This window comes from Hevea brasiliensis, chromosome 15, assembly GCF_030052815.1.
Source record: "Hevea brasiliensis isolate MT/VB/25A 57/8 chromosome 15, ASM3005281v1, whole genome shotgun sequence".
Classification (NCBI taxonomy): domain Eukaryota; kingdom Viridiplantae; phylum Streptophyta; class Magnoliopsida; order Malpighiales; family Euphorbiaceae; genus Hevea; species Hevea brasiliensis.
The window spans coordinates 71,469,509-71,488,067 of NC_079507.1; the positions used below are offsets into that span (position 1 = coordinate 71,469,509).

Consider the following 18,559-nt stretch of genomic DNA (forward strand, 5'->3'; position numbering starts at 1 on the left):
AATCATTTGGATGATATCGTCTTTCAGTTGGTCAAAAAATAATTTTAAAATAAATAGTTAAATTTTAAGTAAAATATTCTTATTTAAAATTTTTTTAAGTATTTTTTAACTTATAAATTAAATCAAATATTAATTTACTTGTGACTTTCTGCTTATAGGTAGATTTAACTGACTTATAAATTAAACTAAATACTATATTAACAGGTCTGAAAATAATTCCATCAAAGGATTAAAATTCATTTATTAAAAAAAAAATCCTTGGATTACATTTCTAACATAGATGAGATGCTTTTTATCTTAATCTAAGACAGCTGTCAACTTAAAGCGTTAAGCAAAGCACTAATTACCCTTGGAACATGTTTAGCAATAAATTAAAAAGTTTTGTCCTAACTTAAAAAAAATTTCCATAAGAATTTGAAAGATAATTCCCCAAAAATGATAAAAGTAGCGCAATGCTAAATTTTGTGCCCTAAGGAGCGCAACCCACAAAACGGCTAACAAAGAAAAAGAAGAAACGAAAATATCGGCTCCGGAAAACATGGATAACAAAGACATTGCATGTTTTCGGGCTGCCACTCGCCTCCTTCTCACCTTCTCACTCCCCGTCCCACCGCGCCAAGTACCAACCCACGGCACTGGAAAAGCCACTGTAAAGGGACTCAGATAACAGCCCTCTGTCAAAGGTGATAGATAGTTGTCACTCAACTCTAATAGCTCTGGTCCTACCATGCCCACCAAAGGCTACCTGGTAAAAAGGCTTTAATCTGACTCTATCCAGATTCCACCCAACTTTAAAAGAAAAGGGAAATTATCAAAAAAATTATTTTTTTTGAAAATAAAATAAAATAAAATATTAATATTTATAAATAATTTATTTGTTAATAAATTTACTGTGATGTAGACCAACGTTGAACTATCTTAAAATTGTTGTTTTATTGATTTGCGAGTAAATTTAACAACAATACAAGTGCTATATGATACAATCTTGAGCATTGATAAAGATAAATTTTATGCAGTAATATACGGAAAAGAAAAGTAGATAACATATCGAAGCTCCTATACAAGAAAATATATACACAAACGTTGATCTAGTGGTTTCACAAAGGACCATAAACAGCCTGTAAAATTTTAAACTTTGACAGACCCAAAAACCATCTGGACCTGCTTCAGTTTTAATTGACAAGTACATGAATAAAATATTCAATAAGCTGATCCGGTGCTCTGCTGAAGTTGTTGATTCCTTCAGCGTGGCCAAAATCACGCGCAGACGGTACCTGACAGTTAAAATTTCCTTGTTCTCTTGAATTTACTTTCTTAAAGGATCATACTTAAAATTTCCGGGTAGATCACTAACCTACCATGTGATTTCTAAGATATCACTGGCCTCCCTAACAGTCTCTGATCATCTGACTTATTTTTGGTTTAAATTCTACTGCTGCTAACTGTTTTGAGATGCCTTACTTTTATATAATTTAGGGATTTATAAAAAATTTTTGACTTCCAATGAAGTTGTTCACCAATGTTATGTGGCAAAATCTACACAAATGATAAGCACTTGATCTTAGCGGCAGGGATATGCCAGTGATACTTCGGAAAGCACAAACGAAAAAGAAAACATATTCATTCAGATATTTCAGGGTGAAATCAAAGGATTAAACGTATATATGTGTATAGAAAAGCATAAAAAAAATCTCTGAGGTGCCTGAAGCATACTTATCATTAACAGCTTTCTCATTCTGTTTGAACATTCAAACAGCATACAACCTTATAACCTGGTCAATCTTGGCACGACACACAGGGCAACCCCATTTCTTTCTTTTGACCTCCTTTAAACAAGACATGCAACCAGCCATATGGCCACATGGGATGCATGCCCCCTCAATTGGAGCATCCAAACATATAATGCAAGATGAAGAAGCACCATCTTCTCTCTTTTCACCTGTACTAGCTGTTAAGTTCACAGGTGGGGAAGACATTTCAATAGGACTAGAATCAATTGATGGATAGTGAATTGGACTGTCTTCTACAATCTCATCTATGATGGGTGTAGCTGATGGGACTGAATCAAGGGCTTGAGTAGCTGTCTGCACAGTAGGGATGTTAGTATTCTGGATCACTTGCTGAGTTGAATTGCCACCAGGGCCAGCTTCATTTGCGGTCCAAAAATTACTAGTTGCTTTTGAAGGAGGAGCACTTTGACTGCCAGCATGCACATTCCAACTTGTGGAAGCACTTGCTTCACCAGAGTAAGTATCATTAACTGGTGCCTCTGCCATAGCAGACTGGATGGAGGCATTGATTGCCATTGCTAATTCTAACTCTTCTCCAGATGGAGGGGCTGTTGCTTGAATGGTTGAAGACTCAGAATTATTTAGAAATGCAGGAGGATGCATTGCCTGCAATATTCCAAACATTCCCATCACATACTACTGACAGACAAGGCACTTCAATTTAAAGGATTTAACGGTCACAACATTTTAGCAGAGAAACATCTGAGCTAAATGTAAACAATGAAAATTAACTAAAATGATGTATAATTCATATGGAACATGAAGTTTTCTACTTCTATAATATGAAGGCACCAACTACCAAAAGCAAATTTCTTACATGTCATCTAGAAGCAAAACATACCCTGGGAATATTGAAGACTTGAAAGAATTATGGAATTAGAAGAATTCAATGAAGAAGAGACAAGATAGTTCTGAGCCCAAATTTACCACTGAACTGAAGCTAACAGAGATGATATATCTCAGTGAAGGTAAAGAAAGAAACATGCTCCACATAATCTCTCTCTCAGATCATAGTGAAGGTGAAGGAATATGCTCTAACAATAAATTATATCTACACATATAACAGTATGGCACTACTGACAATTTCATGAATAGTGACACGTCATAATAAAGGTCCATATCAGGAAAACTTCAGAGGAGTTTTAAGCATGAGCTACCACTTGTGCAATGACCAGAGCCCACAACTCTCAAAGGCTATGAACATTACCCTTTACTAAAGGGCTTTTCAGCAATGATGCTGGCAAGTAAAATAGCAAAGCTTAAATTTCAAATGAATTCAGAAGACTTAAAAATAACTTCTTCCAACAGAGTGTTAGATGAAGGCATACATTACTAATAAGTCTTGTTTTAGCTTTCAGCAATTAGCCACAAATAACAGAAATACAATGTTCCAATCATCCCACACATTTGTATAACAAGTCAATTTCGGAAATATATTGGTCCAGGGAAATTTTCTTTTCCAGGTGGTAAATTTTCTCTAGCTTGGTCCAGGCAAATTTTTCTTTGCCACAAGCCAGAACAATTTTAATGCTTGTTTGACAAATAATAAATATCTTCAAGCTGGGAACTACTTCTTCACATATGCAATACTGAAATGATGAAAAGATGGTCCAAGACTCTCATAGCTTCATTTTTTATCAATATGAAATGAAAATATTAAAATTCTTCAGTATTATGGGTTTTAGTTTTACATAGTTTTTAAGAATTTTACGCAAAATTAAATAACTAAGGAGATCCCTATGTTGATCAGAAAATCCGTCTGTTTAATCATACAAATGATGATTTTCATTTTTAAATCAGTGATGCGCAAAAATCCTGAAGCAAACATGTTCCGGGAAAAGGTGTTTTAATAGACTCCATTCTTTCCAAAGGCATCAACCAGTTGCTTATTGAAAAAGAACAATGACGCTTTACAACTTTAGAAATTATAGTACTATCAAAAAAGTTGTTCCTCAAAAGAAATTATGGTATCGATAAACAAGTGATAAAATATCCACAAATACTTTGCATATTGTCCATCACCATAAAAGCTTTCTATTGCTCTATGCACCCAGGAAGAATAACAACTTACAGAAAGTGCAATTTGTACCTGTGGAATTCCTTTGCATGCATCACAGAACCACTGAAGCTGCTGCTTATCACCTTCATTTGCAGGTGCAAGTCTAATGCGTGTTTCTGACAAGAAAACATACCGGTCTGAGAATAAAACAATCACGAGATCAAATTAATTTCTATGCAGTGAAAAATTTTCCTAGCTATCTTAAAAGTCTACTTCAAATTGGAGGCTGGAGCATGGAAAGGATGCCCTATATGTCTGAGTGTTCATTTGGATTATCTCTAATTCCTTATGTTATCATCCATGAATCGTTTATATCTACCTTAAAAATAATTCAGGGACTATCATACTTACGCCTAACTGTTTGAGGCCTATGCCTCGCTCGTCTCCTCCTCCTGCCTCTTGGGACTATGCATGAACAAAAATCAAATGTAAATGTAAAATCAAGGCAATCAATGCCAAATCAATTCCAAGAGACCAAAAGATATTATCTAAGGGAAGAGTAAAAGACTAGAAAAAATATATGTATGATCAACTTCAAGAAAAGTCATTTCAGTGTTTAGAAATTACTGGTGGCATTGTTGACGATTATCACTGAAGTATCAGAATGGTGAAGTTTTGGTTCCTCCAAATTAGCTTTCCACAATGCAATCAGTGTACGTGGTTGGGCATCCTGGTCATTTGTTAACAGTAGTTCATAAGTAACTTCCAATTCTTCAGGGCCTCAAACAATGAAAACATGTAAGCTCGGACAGGGTTATGGAATCAAAGCTACTAAACTTAAGTTAGAAGTTCTTTTTCTAATTCCTAAATCAGGGCGAAAACTGATTAGAATAAAGAATTAGAAAACTAACAACATAGAGAGCGAAAGATTAGTATTTATGTATATAACTATCCTACACATAGAATATAAAGAAAATGAATTAAACTTCAAATGAAGCCTAAGACAATTATAAAAAAGTATCACTAAGGCAGTGACTAGACCTAAAAATAATTCTTGCATGCAGTAAAATATCAAAAGCATAGATTACTTAATTTTGCAGTGAAATTAGTTATTCAATTATCTTGCACACTTGCGAATATAGTTGTGATACCTGTGAACTGGAATATATGGCAAGCTCCAACTTGAAAGGCCTAATAGGGTGACGGGAACCAATTGGTAAGATAACTGCCCAACTGCAAAAAATAACAGTCATATGTACTTAAGTTTCTTATGAGAACAATCCGCTGATTACGTATTGAAAGCTACCTAGAATTAGCAAATGTTACATTAACTGTGTCAGGCAAACCGCTTCAGATTGCTTGGATGAAACACTTCAATGAGACAACTTGAACTTTATACTTACACTTTTCTGGAAACAAACCGAGGGGCTAGCACTTCTAGAAATCCTGGCCCATAGAATTCCCGCATCCAACCAGAGAATAAGCAAATATGATTCTGCAAGGCATTAAAGAAAAATCAGACTTGCACTACAGCTCTTCTTTATGGAGTAAATAAGGGAAAACTTTTCTGCATTGCTATACATAAAAACATTAACTATCATGAGAAAAATACCTCAATTGTACGAACAACATCATTGTAGCCTTTAGCCCTAGCAACTTCAAGTGGAGTTTGACAATCATCATTCAATACAAATGCGTTTGCTGAAATTTTGAACAAACCACTTATCATGCTGCCGACAGTGGAAAGAAAATAACAATAACAATGATAATGACTAAAAGGAGAAAAAAAAAAACTACTTTCATCACTATAGCACCTGATTTTAATAAGAGGCAGAAATAAGAGGGATTACAGCTTACCTCCATGAGAAAGAAGTAACTTAACAGTACTATCAAGGCCTCTTTTTGCTGCATGATGTAAAGGAGTCCCGCCATTACGACCTGCAGCTCAATGAAAATAAATGATTAAAAAAATCTAGTATGTTACTAGTCATACTTATTAACACCATTGTAATTAGTTGTCGGGAAGCCGATTCTCATATACATCTAAGAATACACCCTCCAAATTTGGTGTCCTTGTATTACAATCTAAGGAGCTTAACGCATTCTTTCAAAATGATCTAACTCTAGAAATTGGAGGTTAAATTTAAGCTAAGAAAGCGCTAAAAAAGAAGCAGAAATTATTTGTAGGGTATAGGCTTAACATAATCAAACACAAATTAATCAAATTGCTTAAGAAAAAGAAGAAAATTCAACACATACCAGGCCGGTAAGCATTAACATTAGCACCGAGCTCTATCAAAGTTCTAGCCACATGGTGGAGCTCAGGATTCAGACACGCTAATATCAATGGCGTTTTACCATCTCCATCAATCCACTGCACCGCCAAAAGATGCAAGAGAGAGAGAGAGAGAGAACACACACCCAAAAAAAAAATACACATAATCCATCCAACAGTCGATCATCAACCACTAAAATGAAAAAAAAAATTAAAGAGAGAGAGAGAGAGATTTTGGTACCTCGAGGCCCGCGCCTTCCTTACAAAGAGCTTTGATTCCTTCTGTGTTACCGCAATTCACTTGCTGATACAGCAGCTCGTCTTTGGATTGCTGCTGCCCCATTCTCTTTGCTTAACAAGATTGAGAAGTTGTGCTTGTATAAAAAAAAATGGGAGTGGTGGTTTGGAGGAAAATTCGAAGCTTTTTTCCTGGAAAGTGTGGAATGAGAGATATACAAGGTATGCAAAGTCTATGAGAAAAATCTGCCCCTTGCTTAATAAAGAAGAATTCAGAAACTCAATTATTCTCATTTAAAATATGGGTTAGGGAAGAAAACCGTTGAGCTGAACGGATGTGACCTGTTGGGAGTTGGGACTCTGTCGCCGCTCAATGCTCATGGTCATGGGCCATTGCATCCTGCTCCTAAATCTCTCGAAGCAGCGACACGTCGCACATGATTTACTAATCCTCCAATTGAATCTGGCGGTCTGCCTGTATGATAGTGAACGCCGTATGCACAACCCCCATCTATCGTTTAGAATAGCAGATAAATGACGTCGTTTTCAAGATTATCAAACAATATTTAAAATGATAAAATCTCAAATTTAAATTTCAATTTAAGTGAAAATAACTACAAGTAATAATTCACTTTAAAATCATTAAGAATTATAATATCATGTAGCATAACTTTTTTTAATTTTAATTTTATTTTTTTTTATGTTTTATTATATAAAAATTCACTTATCATATTAATGATTAATTTTTATCTAAATATTTTTAAATTTTAATTATTAAAAACATATTTTTATTTAAAATTATTTTATTATATTTTTTAAGAATTCTAAAATTTTAAAATATTTACTCATCATAATATCTTTAAAAATTAATATTTTTAATTACATTTTATTAAATTAAAAAAGTGAATTGTTTTTTACAAAATTTAAGGTATATCTAAATAATTATTTTAAATATATACAGAAACTTTTTATTTTTATTTTTATTTTATATTTTGTTATATGATAAATTAACTTATTATATTAAATATTTAATTTTATTTAAATATTTTTAAATTTTAACTATTAAATTTTCATCTGTTAAAAAATATTAATAGTTATTTTAAACTTTTTTATTACATTATTGAAGAATATCTATTCATCATAATATCTATAAAGTTGTAACTATTTTTTAATTAATTTTTTATTAAATTAAAAAAATGAATTATTTTTTAAATATATATTTAATTATTCACTAAAAAAATATTTATAAAATTTAAGCATTTATTTCTTAAAAACATTTCTGATTATATTTAAAATTTAAACATTTTAACACTAATATTTCAAAAATTATCACGTGATATATATTTTTTTGGTTCTTTACTTTATTTATCTTTTTATTGGTATATGTTAATAATAATAAAAAAAATATATTAATCAATTTATTTATTCTTTAACACTTGAAATAAAATTAAATTAATTGAAAATTTTGTTGTTAGCTTTTATAATATAGTTATAAAAATATAAAATATAAAAAATATATATCAAAATATATTATTAAAATAAAAATCGATAATCTGTATGTTAAAATAACTAGTAATTTATTAAAAAAATATTTAAGACTAGTGTCTGTCGAACTTTATAAGCTTTAATGAGATTTTTTGAGATTTTTCCACCGCTATTGCAATCTTCATAATAAAATAACTATAAAAAATTTAGTGATAATTGATATTTAAAATTTACTGACAATTGATAATTGGTAACAAATGATCTATTATTTGGAAACCACAATTTTTCCTATCTTTCTGTTCCTTACCAACGACGGAAAACTCTCTCTGATTTGTGAATCTGAGAAACTTATCCCTGTTGTTTTTCCCCGATAATTTATTGAAAACATGGAATTTTCCCTTGTTGGAAGAAAATATTTCCCTCGCTAGCAAAACTATTCTGAACACCTATGATCATCCCCATTTAACACAGACTCCTCATTGGGACTTAGGCTTGGAGCCATTCTCTCACTGCTGGCGATTTCCGCGGTAGTTTTATAAGCATTGGATGACCCTGCCAGTCGAGGGCAGAGCTAAATAATTTTTTTCTAAGGAGATACATGCTCTTAAATGTGATAAATTGCTATGCTAATTTTATAAGAGTTTTTAAAATATATAAAATATTTTTAATCAATGTTATATATTCAACAAATATTGCAATAGAGTACAGTTAAACTAAAAAAAAATGATTGTGCTAATGTAATAAAAGTTTATTGGATATGTCATAAAAATAAAAAATTTAAATATTTCACAATATTTATATCATAACAAAATAATAAAAATTATTTAGAAAGGCCTATAATTAAAATTTAAAAAATTGTTCAACCCCCCAACCGCTATACATTTTTACAGGAAACGTGAAGCTTCATAGGGCTCACTTTCAATATATGTTAAATGACTTTCTTCTTTAACTTTTTTTTTTTTTTTTTGGGGGAAAATAACTGTAACAATATACAACGCCTGGAATTTTTGGAGGTGTTCTCCCAAACTCTGTTGCTAATTTCTCAGTTAAACTCAATAGCTTGTATTTTGGAAGCAATCAAATGAGTGGTATTATTACAACCATAATGACTTGGAACTTCACAGTTGTTATTCCTTGTTATTTTGGCAAGTTTCAGAAACTATAAGGATTGCTTTTGGATGGAAAATAGTTATCAGACTCCATAGTTAACCTTATTGGTTGAACTTTACCTGTCCAAAATTCACTTGGAAGCCAAATTTGTTGAATGAAAGGACTTCAACGACTAGATCTTTCATGGAATAATTTGACAGTACAATGCATCAAGATTTGCTGAAAAATCCATTTTTAATACATTTGAATATTTACTTCAGTGATCTTGAGGGAAAGGCGTCAACCGGATGAGTTTTCAGAAATTGAAGGGCCATATCTTTATTTACTTCTACGCCTCCTCCTGTCAAAGTATGAACAAATCCGATGCAAGATTCAGTTACCCAGAATCACAACCAAAGATCAACCTTAAGGTTAAGAAAAACAAAATACTATGTAATTGGGAGAAGTTATGTTATTGGAATTTAGTATTTTTATTGATCCAACAGAAAAACAAAAATTAAGAAAGAAAAGATATAACTACAGGAAGCTTCATTGTCACAAATTCAAAGCTTTACAAATGGAAGGTCCTAACAAGTTTATCTACTCTACACCTATCACAGTTTTAACTCATCGCAGCACACAATATATATTAATAAAAAAGAACCTTCATCAACATCTGTCTATCCACTTGCAATGTAATGCAGCATTCTGGCTTATCCGCAAGCAGAATCCTCATCTCTAATTTTTCTTTTGAACGCAGAATATTGTTTGTTTACAAACTAGCAGATAGTTGACTTAAGGGTCAAAAGGCAGCTCCTTGATCCTACATCCGCTTTCTACATTGTTATTCCAAGAGACTAATTTTAGTAAATTATGATACTACGTTTCTGATGGTCCTGCCTCACTTGTATCCTCAGCAGCAGTAGTGGATGATTCAGCTGGAGCACTGGATGTTACAGCACTGCTGGACGCTGAATCAGCAGGAGTAGAGGATGATCCAGCTGAAGCAGCATTTGCTATTGGCGGACTGTACCTCCTCAGCAGCCTATCTTTGTTTTCTTTCCACCATTCTTCTGCCTGCTGCTCCTGAAACCTCCTTTTACTGCAAAACCATTTAAGGCAGTTGGATAAAGCATCACAGTGAACAAATGAAGTTATTAGAACAAACCAATAATGACAAGGTTGTCAGAGAGGGAGAAAGACAAATGTTCTTTTGAAATTGTAGATAATACAAAGAAACACTTCTAATCATTAGACCTAAAAAGGTGAAGAAAGACCGACAATGAACGAAGTGAACTTATTAGATAAAAACAACAAGGACAAAGCTGTGAGATAAGGGGAAAGATAAATTTTCTTTTGAAATTGTATATCATACAAAGAATCCCTTCTAATCATTAGGTGCAAAAACGTAAAGAAAGACCTACTTCATATATTCCAAAATTCTGCATTTTGTTTGCTAGTGGAGAGTAGTTCTTCTTTTCATTTTGAATTTTTCATTTCAAGTTGTATTCATCAATTTCTGTAATCTTAAGACTTGCCCAAGGAGGCCTACATATAGGCTTTATAAAATCCTAATTGAATTCAAGAGCATTAACATTAACTTGACCAAATAAGTCTAATAAAATTCAGTGTATGACTAGGAATTAGTTTCAATTATCAGTGAACAAAAGTGATCTGAAAATTTGTAACCCTAGGTCACGTGACTATTATGATCCACCCCAACCTGTGTTTTTGTTGACTTGCATTGCATTTTCTGTGGTGATTTTTTATATATATATTGCATTTGAATATGATGAAGTCCAGCTGGATAAACTATTTTCTCAAGTACCTGAATTTGACCCGCTTGAAGATCTTTACTCCATCAGAACGTTGGATAAAAGTTACATACACCCCTGGTTCAAATTGTTCGATACTTCCTCCTTCCCTTCTTGTGGATGAAGATTCAAGTCGTCTGGTATCATTTTCTGAGCTTTGATGAGGTATAGCCTCCATAGTACTAGATGATCTACGATGAACACTTCTATCATCATTTGATAAGTCAGTAGCTCTGATGGTGTTTGCTTGGTCTTCAATCCTCTGGTCTTGCAGATTTGAAGAATCTTTGATCAAGCAAGTTGTATCAGATGCAGTTTTTTGGCCAGACTCTAAGCTTTCTGCCAAGGAAGAACTTTCGGGTGCTTCATACGTGCTTAGAAAAGTTTCGATTTGAGAATTCATAGCTTTAAAGGTTTCACTTTCTTGAACATCAGGAGGCAATTGCACTGTCATTTCTTTTAGCTGATCACAAAGGAGGGCAACAAGATCAAGGGCTAATTAGAACAACTGTATAAGTTCAAGAGAATTCACATAAAGGCATATATCACATTCCTTAAAATGATTTTTTTTCCTCATTAGAGATAATTCATTCCACTTCTCTAAGAAAGATTTGAAGCAATAAAAGAAAATCTACTACATTTGAGAACGATTTGATGCACTCAAAGAAAATCTGCTAAATTGTTATGATGCCCATTGTAGCTGTATAGCATGCATACTTCTATTAGGTTATCATGACCACCATCATACTAAATATTTTTATTAGATACTAAAAATGAATCCAAATTTCAAACGAAAATATTCAGTTCTTAAATGTATGTCTTGCTTCTTACATATGTTGAGTTTTTATGTTGGAAGTGCCATAATTTTATAGTACATCTTTTCTTAAGTACTTAAAAGCAGTGTCACCAATTGCAAAAATGTGAAAAATACTCTATAATACGTGCTTTCATCAATGCATGTAAGGAAATGCATGCAAAATTAAATCATTGTGGCCTATAACTAAAAAATAAAATAAAATAAAATAAAATAAATTAAGAGTAACTCTTAAAATCAGTGTGCATTCATATAAACCTAAATTTGTGTAGTGGATAGCCTTGCTGTATTAATCATATTTCTCAAAGAGTGTTGAATTAGAGTATCTGCTTCACATTGTCCCCTATCTGGTCTTACATCCATGTTTCATAGGCATGTAGCAGTACTCTATCTCATATGCAACATATGGATGTCTAACCAGTTCCATCTGTGAAAAGCATGAAAGTGAAGCTACAAAATTTATAATCATTATGATAACATTTTACTAGCAATTGACTAGAGAAAGAAATTGAATGGAGACATGAACATATGATAATTTTTTAAGCAATCAATATTATCCACGTCAGACTGTTGCCACTCATAGAGAAAATACACAAAAGTGTAATAAGTGTAATATTGTAAAGCAGGTTATCACTTAGATATAATTATTTATGGTAGTTAGAACATTTTATTATCCATATTATCTAAAGATTTGGTGTTTTAATTTTTCTCTTCATTTCTTTTCTTTTCTACAGCTATATCAGTTTCAAGTTAAACACCCACACTATATATAGCCCTGTTTGACATTGAGTTTCGAAGCCTGAAACTGTTTTTCTGAATAAAAGCACAATTTTAGATGCTGTTGAGAAAAACAGTTTGGAAAAAGCTGTTTTGTTATTTTAGTATTCTTATGAATAAAACTGATCAAATTTAATTTTTAATTATTTTTTAACACTCTCTAACTAGTATATTTAAAAAAGTAATTTTCTCAATAGCAGTTTCAACAGCAATGCCAAACAGGCCCTATATATATATATATATATATATATATATATATATATATATATATAATTCAAAACAACTGATTTTCTACCCTAGTAAGAGTCAGATCAGATGAACAAGGAACCATCAACCGAGTTGGTCCCATTATAGTAAGCCGTAAGAGGTTTCATCTGCTAACTTAGCATAGATTATAATCATTATTACATATGTGATGAGCATTAATGCAGTTGATGAGCCATTTAGATGCAAAGATGAAGTGAAATATCGAGTACAACAAACATACCTGTTCTGTGATAGACTTAACGAGTTCCTTGGCTACTCTAGACTTGGTTGTTTCTGCTGTAGCCAATAAAGCAGTTTCTTTAGCTTTTTTCTGTAGTTTTTGAATCTCTATATCTTGAGCATTACACTTTTGCTTGAAAATTTTAATCTAAAGTTATCAAGAGAAAAATGGAAAGAAACAGAAACAAGTTATTTCTGATAGTCAGCTTCTCTGTTTAGATTCCTAAACCAGCAAACAAATCAAATGAAGGATCAAGGATGCAACCAAGAATTACAAATTTGTTACAATTATTACCTGGTTTTGCATTTTAGTCATGTCTTGCTTCAAAATGTCATTGGTCTTTTTCAGGCTATCAATGACACTTCTAGAAAATCCAGGAGTGCCAGTACGTGGAGGGCTTGGTCTCCTTGAGTATGGTGAAGCAGGTCTTGAGTTGGCACTAGGCTGAGTTAAGTTCAGAGCAGGCTGAGATACTGTTGAAGGAGGAGGCTTCCATGCACTGTGAAGAGCACTTAGTGAACTTGGAAATGCAACATCTTTTAGTTGTAAAAGTGATGGAACTTGGGAAGCTCTAACTATTGAAGGAACCTCAGATTTAGTTCCAGGCTTCACTGATTTGATCTCAAGGTATTTTATAGGTTCTGTAGTAGGAGACAGTAAAATTCTTGAAGTCCTGGCCTCTCCCCTGTCCATTTTTTCTCTGATGTCCACTGAGCGACGTGGGGTGGTACTTTTCCTGTTCGTATTAGAATTACCAGCATCAGCAGTTTTAAGTTTTGCATAGCAAGCATCACAGACTCGATGTGGTTTGCCAGGAGTTGGAGCTAATGCTGCTTTCAATGCTTTTTTGGAGCTGCAAGCGTGACAATGAACTAGCCCACAATTATAACAGTTATGCCTCTTTCTAGTAAAACCAAATGCTTGCCGGCAACCAGAGCAAACTGATTGGTCTGCTCCAGAGACCCACTTGTGGATGCATATACTAGAAGTAAAATTTGAGCCACATGATATATTTTTAACATGCCTATCTCTCAGTGATTCAACTAATGTTGGGCTTCTCCTATCTTCTGTGTCCCCATGTCCCAGTTGTCCATTGGCACCTCTGCCCCAAGTGTACACTTCACTTCTTGATGTCAGGACAGCAACGTGGTATGCCCCACAAGAAACTTCTTCAACAAATTCACCTACCAAATTATCTTGCACTAAGCTGGGCATTTTTCCATCCGAGTTGGCGTTGCCTAGCTGACCATATGCAGTTCCACCCATTGCAAACAAATGACCTGAGGTTGTGAGGGCAACAGTCATTGTATGTCCACATGCTATCTGGTGGAAGTTGTAGTCAATGAGGGAAGAGACACAAGTAGGAAGCAGATAGGTTTCCTTATTTCCATGGCCTAAACGGTTTTTGTCACCATCACCCCAGGTGAACAACTTTCTGGATGAAACAGTCGTTCCAGACTGGCCCATAACCTCTACTATAGCAGCAGTATGCCAGACGCCACATGCAACCTTTATAGTCCTTAGTCCATTCAATGACTGAACTTCTTTTGGAAATGACACGCTTTCTCTATCTCCATGGCCCAAAACACCAAATGTTCCATCTCCAAATGTAAACAGTTTTCCATTTGTAGTTGCCAAAGCTGAATGCCATGTGCCACATGCAATAGATAAAACCTGAAGTCCTTCTAAAGGGCCAGAAACCCGTTTTGGTATCCAGTGGCTAACATCAGTACCTTGACCAAGAAGTCCAGCATTATGTGTACCATCACCCCAGGTAAATAAGTCACCGGATGAAGACACAGCACAGGTATGATACTCACCGCAAGCAACAAAGTCAACATTAGTAACTGCCAGAAACTCAACAAGTCGAGGACAACTGAAGTCCATTTCCATTCCATGACCAAGTCTCCCCCCAGATTCCTCTCCCCAGGTAAAAACCTCTCCTTGCTTTGTTACAAGAACAACATGATGCATACCACAAGCAATCTGATGAACATCAAGAACTACATTCGATTCTAAGGGCTTAGGAATCAAAACATCAATCTTTAGAGGAACTGAGCTTGTGGACCCATCAGGCGAAACTCCATCACTCCAAACTTCTCCCCATACATAAACATCACCCAACTGTTCTATGTCATCTGGACCTGATCCACCACTTGAACAGCTTGGAGTGCTTGAAACACTAATCCGGAAACCATCTCCACCACTTGTTCTTAGTTGCATATTTGCACGTTCTGACCCCACATCTGAGCTTGCTGAATTCCAAGAGGTATCACGAGAACCTAAATCAATAGACACTCTCCCAGCAATGCTTGAAGAAAACTCTAGAGTTGCACCAAAAGGACGGCCATTTTGAAAAAAATCCCCACCTTCAGTTAGCTGCAGTAACAAGACATGGATAACAAAATTAATCCTTTCAAGAAATAAACTTCTGCAAACAGATTATCAACAATGATAAGCAACAATTTATGTTTTGTCCAAATACACAGCGAGACATATGCTTCCTACAGATTTGGCAAGGGCATGATCAAATTGAGTTAATATATTCATGCAAGATCTTAAATTTTGAGCCAATCTTGCATGTTTGGATTGTGTAGCATCGAAAATAAATGAATTCAAGTTTAGAGGCATTAAATCCATCCTAAATAATTGTTGACCATATGACATTAAGAAATACCAGTTTTTGGAGCTTTCCAGCTATTTTATGTGTGTTAAATATTTTATTAGAATTTTCTCAAAAATATTGCATTTAACTCCATCATTTTGGTAGAATTTAACTGAATAAACATCAGGATTGAGTGAAAACTATGCATGTATATGCAACTGACTGAAAAAAGTAGAATGTCTCCACAACTGGGGGGAAGAAACAGAAATTTTGCCCCCACACAATCTTCTTCATAGTAACTAAATGTCTTCTAATTAGTAGCTATTTGGCTTATGGGATGGACCTGAATAACTATGAATAGACTTTGTAAAATGGATTGAGTTGAAGTGTGAACTCACATCAGAAATATCACTCCTTGTACGTCTACCATGATTCCTTCCTATCAACGCCTTAAGGGCCGCAAGCCACACCTCCGCCTCAACTTTATCCTTGCAGATCTATGAGTAAGAAGAAAGAAGAGTAGTCAGATTTGAACTTACCATCCATTATTGTGATTGAATAAAAACAAATAACTTTGATATGAATGTTTACTGGCACTAACCAGATCAAGAGATCTTTCACCGTTGTTATATAGAAGTGAAAATGACAAGTAATCCTTTTCAGGGCGCAAGTATCTTCTAAACACAGCCTGTAAAAAGGTTTATGTAGATATATATGTATAAAGGAAAGAAAAACAATGTCTGTTAGTTGCCCCTTGGAAGCAAAAATTCTGGTGGTTGCACATAAAAATGAAGAAGGTTAAGTGAACTGAAATATATATCAACAGCCTGAAGAGAGAAGTGTTCAACTCACAGTTCTCTGTCCTGGAATGATCCGCGAGACAGAAGATAATTTCAGATTCTTTTCTTCTCCATGTGATAACCAGATCAATGTCGTTTCATCCTGTTAAAATCACTAAAATTGAAATTATTTATACACTTGAGGCTATTGACACATAAATTATAAACATTCATAGCACAAGAGGTCCACTCTAGATAAATGATCAATTCAAACTGCAACAAGCACATGGTAAAGAAATCATAGACTGGAGATTACCAATAAATAAGATTAGATTTTCACGTTATCAGATTTAAAACTACATATTCCAGTGTAATCCAATTGATGAGATTAAAAAAATCCAAATAAATTCTCATATGTGAACTTACGAACTCTGTACATAATATCATCTTACGGTATTACCCAATTTATTAGGATGGCAGGCTAACCGGAGTATCAGGTCACAGGAGCTGGATTCTCATAGGATCAATCAAAATTGTTCTCACTTTTTACTAAGAACTGCATGAAATTCCAAATAATTTGTTGAAGGGAAAATCCTATTTCCCAAATACAAATAGACCTATACGTTAAAAAAATTGCGAAAACATTGACAACAAAAAGTGGATGACTTATTGATTTCCATCCTTCTAAAAGACTTTGTTCTAGAGACAACATCCTATGCTGCTGCAGCAAAAACAAAGTTGCACAGCAAAAGGCTTAATCACAACAAGTGGATCCGTGGACATAAATTGAATATGTCAGCAAACAGCAGCAACTCACTGGAGAAAGTCTGAATGCACGAAACTTGGGTTTTCCTTTCCGGCTATATTTGATTAACTGAGTGCCTTTTTTCAAAGTAATAAGTGCCTTCAAAAGAAATGGAAATGAATCAACAACTAAATAATATTATAATAGTAGCCAAAAGAAATGGAAACCACAAGAAATTCTTATGTTAGAAATTTCAGTCTTTGCAGACAGAAAAAATAAGTCTTACAGTTGATGATGATTATGTATGCATGATGCAGTAAATGAAAATAAACAAAAATTATATTCTAAAATTTAGGTACCTATACCAAAAAATGCCCTTTGGGTACCAAAAGGATAACAAGAAAACAATGGAAAAAAGGGGAAAAGAACTGACTTGTTCGATGTCCCGCTCAGAATTCCCATAACTAACAGGATCTGCCATTCCATCTGAAAAATTTGCAGAAGAAGAAGCTCAACCGACAACAACTGCATCAGGTGGTGCGGCAGCGACTTCCGTGCCCAAGTCTTCATAGATGCATATGTTTTTTTCTCCTTTGGCCTCTCATCAACCTTCGTTTTCTTCCTTTTATTCAATCTTCTCAAGATTGGCCCTCAACCAAGCAAGAAAATGGGGAAGAAAAAGAATCATATAAAACTCAAAACTCATAAATCATCGCAACCCATATGAAAGACCTCACAGAACAAGACCATTGTATGATTTCATAAGGGTTAATATTGAATTTTCAATTTTGTGTTTCTCGATTTGAGTGAATTGGATCATGCAAATTGATCCATGAAGAAAATACAGATCAAGAAGCGGACCAATGTTCGCGTGATGTGAATGAGTGTGAGAGAAAGAGAGGGCGAAATGAGAGGTAAGTGATGAGCGAGACACATGTTTAGGGAGGTTTGCAGCTCAAAAGGAATTGGGGTTCAGATATTGGCGCGTCTCTCCGTTTGCCTCCACGTTTCCTACCTAATTAAACTGCTTTTCAAATCCCACTGTCTGTTTATTTCACAGAGAAAGTTATAATTGAGTCTCTGAGCAGATATCATACAACACAATCACGACCTTATGTTAGCACTTAACATTAAATGATAAATTAATTATAGAATAATAATTACTTATAAAAAAATAATTATTATTTAAAAAAAATATTTTTAACACTTAGATAAAATTAAATTTTATAAAGCTTGTTATAATTTAGTTGGTATTCTATAATTGACTTGTCATTTTATATAAGTAATTCTATATAAAGTCATTGTTGTATAATATAATTTTTCTTAAATTTTTTTTTAATATTATACTTCAATTTTTAAATTTTAAAAAATTAATTATTTAATCTTTAAATCTTATATTATATTATATTTTTAATATCTAAATTTTAAAAAATAATTTTTTTTAATTTTAATATATTAAATAATTTAATCTTATAATTTTAATATTTATAATAATTTTATTCATTATAAAGAATTAAATTATTTTATATATTAAAATTAAAGGACTAAAGTATAATATAGTATAAATTTTGAGATTAAATAATTAATTTTTAAAAATTTAAGATTAAAGTATAATTTATATAATATAAAATTTAAGACTAAATAATTAATTTTTTAAAATTTA

The 18,559-nt window shown here is 33.4% G+C and overlaps 2 protein-coding genes across 4 annotated transcripts; both read right to left on the bottom strand.

Moving 5' to 3' along the window:
* Positions 1-1,605: 1,605 nt before the first annotated feature.
* LOC110635419 (putative E3 ubiquitin-protein ligase XBAT35) lies at positions 1,606-6,639 on the bottom strand. 3 transcript variants are annotated; one of them, XM_058136424.1, is made up of 11 exons: positions 6,622-6,639; positions 6,306-6,493; positions 6,049-6,163; positions 5,647-5,727; positions 5,402-5,490; positions 5,193-5,284; positions 4,941-5,022; positions 4,417-4,519; positions 4,201-4,254; positions 3,880-3,986; positions 1,606-2,396 (listed from the first exon to the last, which is right to left on the bottom strand). In XM_058136424.1, the coding sequence occupies exons 2-11, from the start codon at positions 6,405-6,407 to the stop codon at positions 1,749-1,751; spliced, it is 1,473 nt and encodes a 490-aa protein (XP_057992407.1). In that variant the 5' UTR covers positions 6,408-6,493; positions 6,622-6,639; the 3' UTR covers positions 1,606-1,748. The 3 variants fall into 3 exon arrangements, with proteins under 3 accessions (XP_057992407.1, XP_057992408.1, XP_057992410.1); XM_058136425.1 differs by lacking the exon at positions 6,622-6,639 and having other exon boundaries at positions 3,880-3,965; positions 6,306-6,587; XM_058136427.1 differs by lacking the exons at positions 4,201-4,254; positions 6,622-6,639 and having other exon boundaries at positions 3,880-3,965; positions 6,306-6,591.
* A 2,683-nt stretch (positions 6,640-9,322) lies between these two features.
* LOC110635431 (PH, RCC1 and FYVE domains-containing protein 1) lies at positions 9,323-17,954 on the bottom strand. Its single transcript, XM_021784766.2, has 9 exons — positions 17,330-17,954; positions 16,969-17,055; positions 16,225-16,314; positions 15,974-16,060; positions 15,771-15,869; positions 13,062-15,146; positions 12,768-12,914; positions 10,704-11,152; positions 9,323-9,977 (listed from the first exon to the last, which is right to left on the bottom strand). Exons 1-9 carry the CDS (start codon positions 17,375-17,377, stop codon positions 9,755-9,757), a joined length of 3,315 nt encoding a protein of 1,104 aa, XP_021640458.2. The 5' UTR covers positions 17,378-17,954; the 3' UTR covers positions 9,323-9,754.
* Between the last annotated feature and the right edge of the window lie 605 nt (positions 17,955-18,559).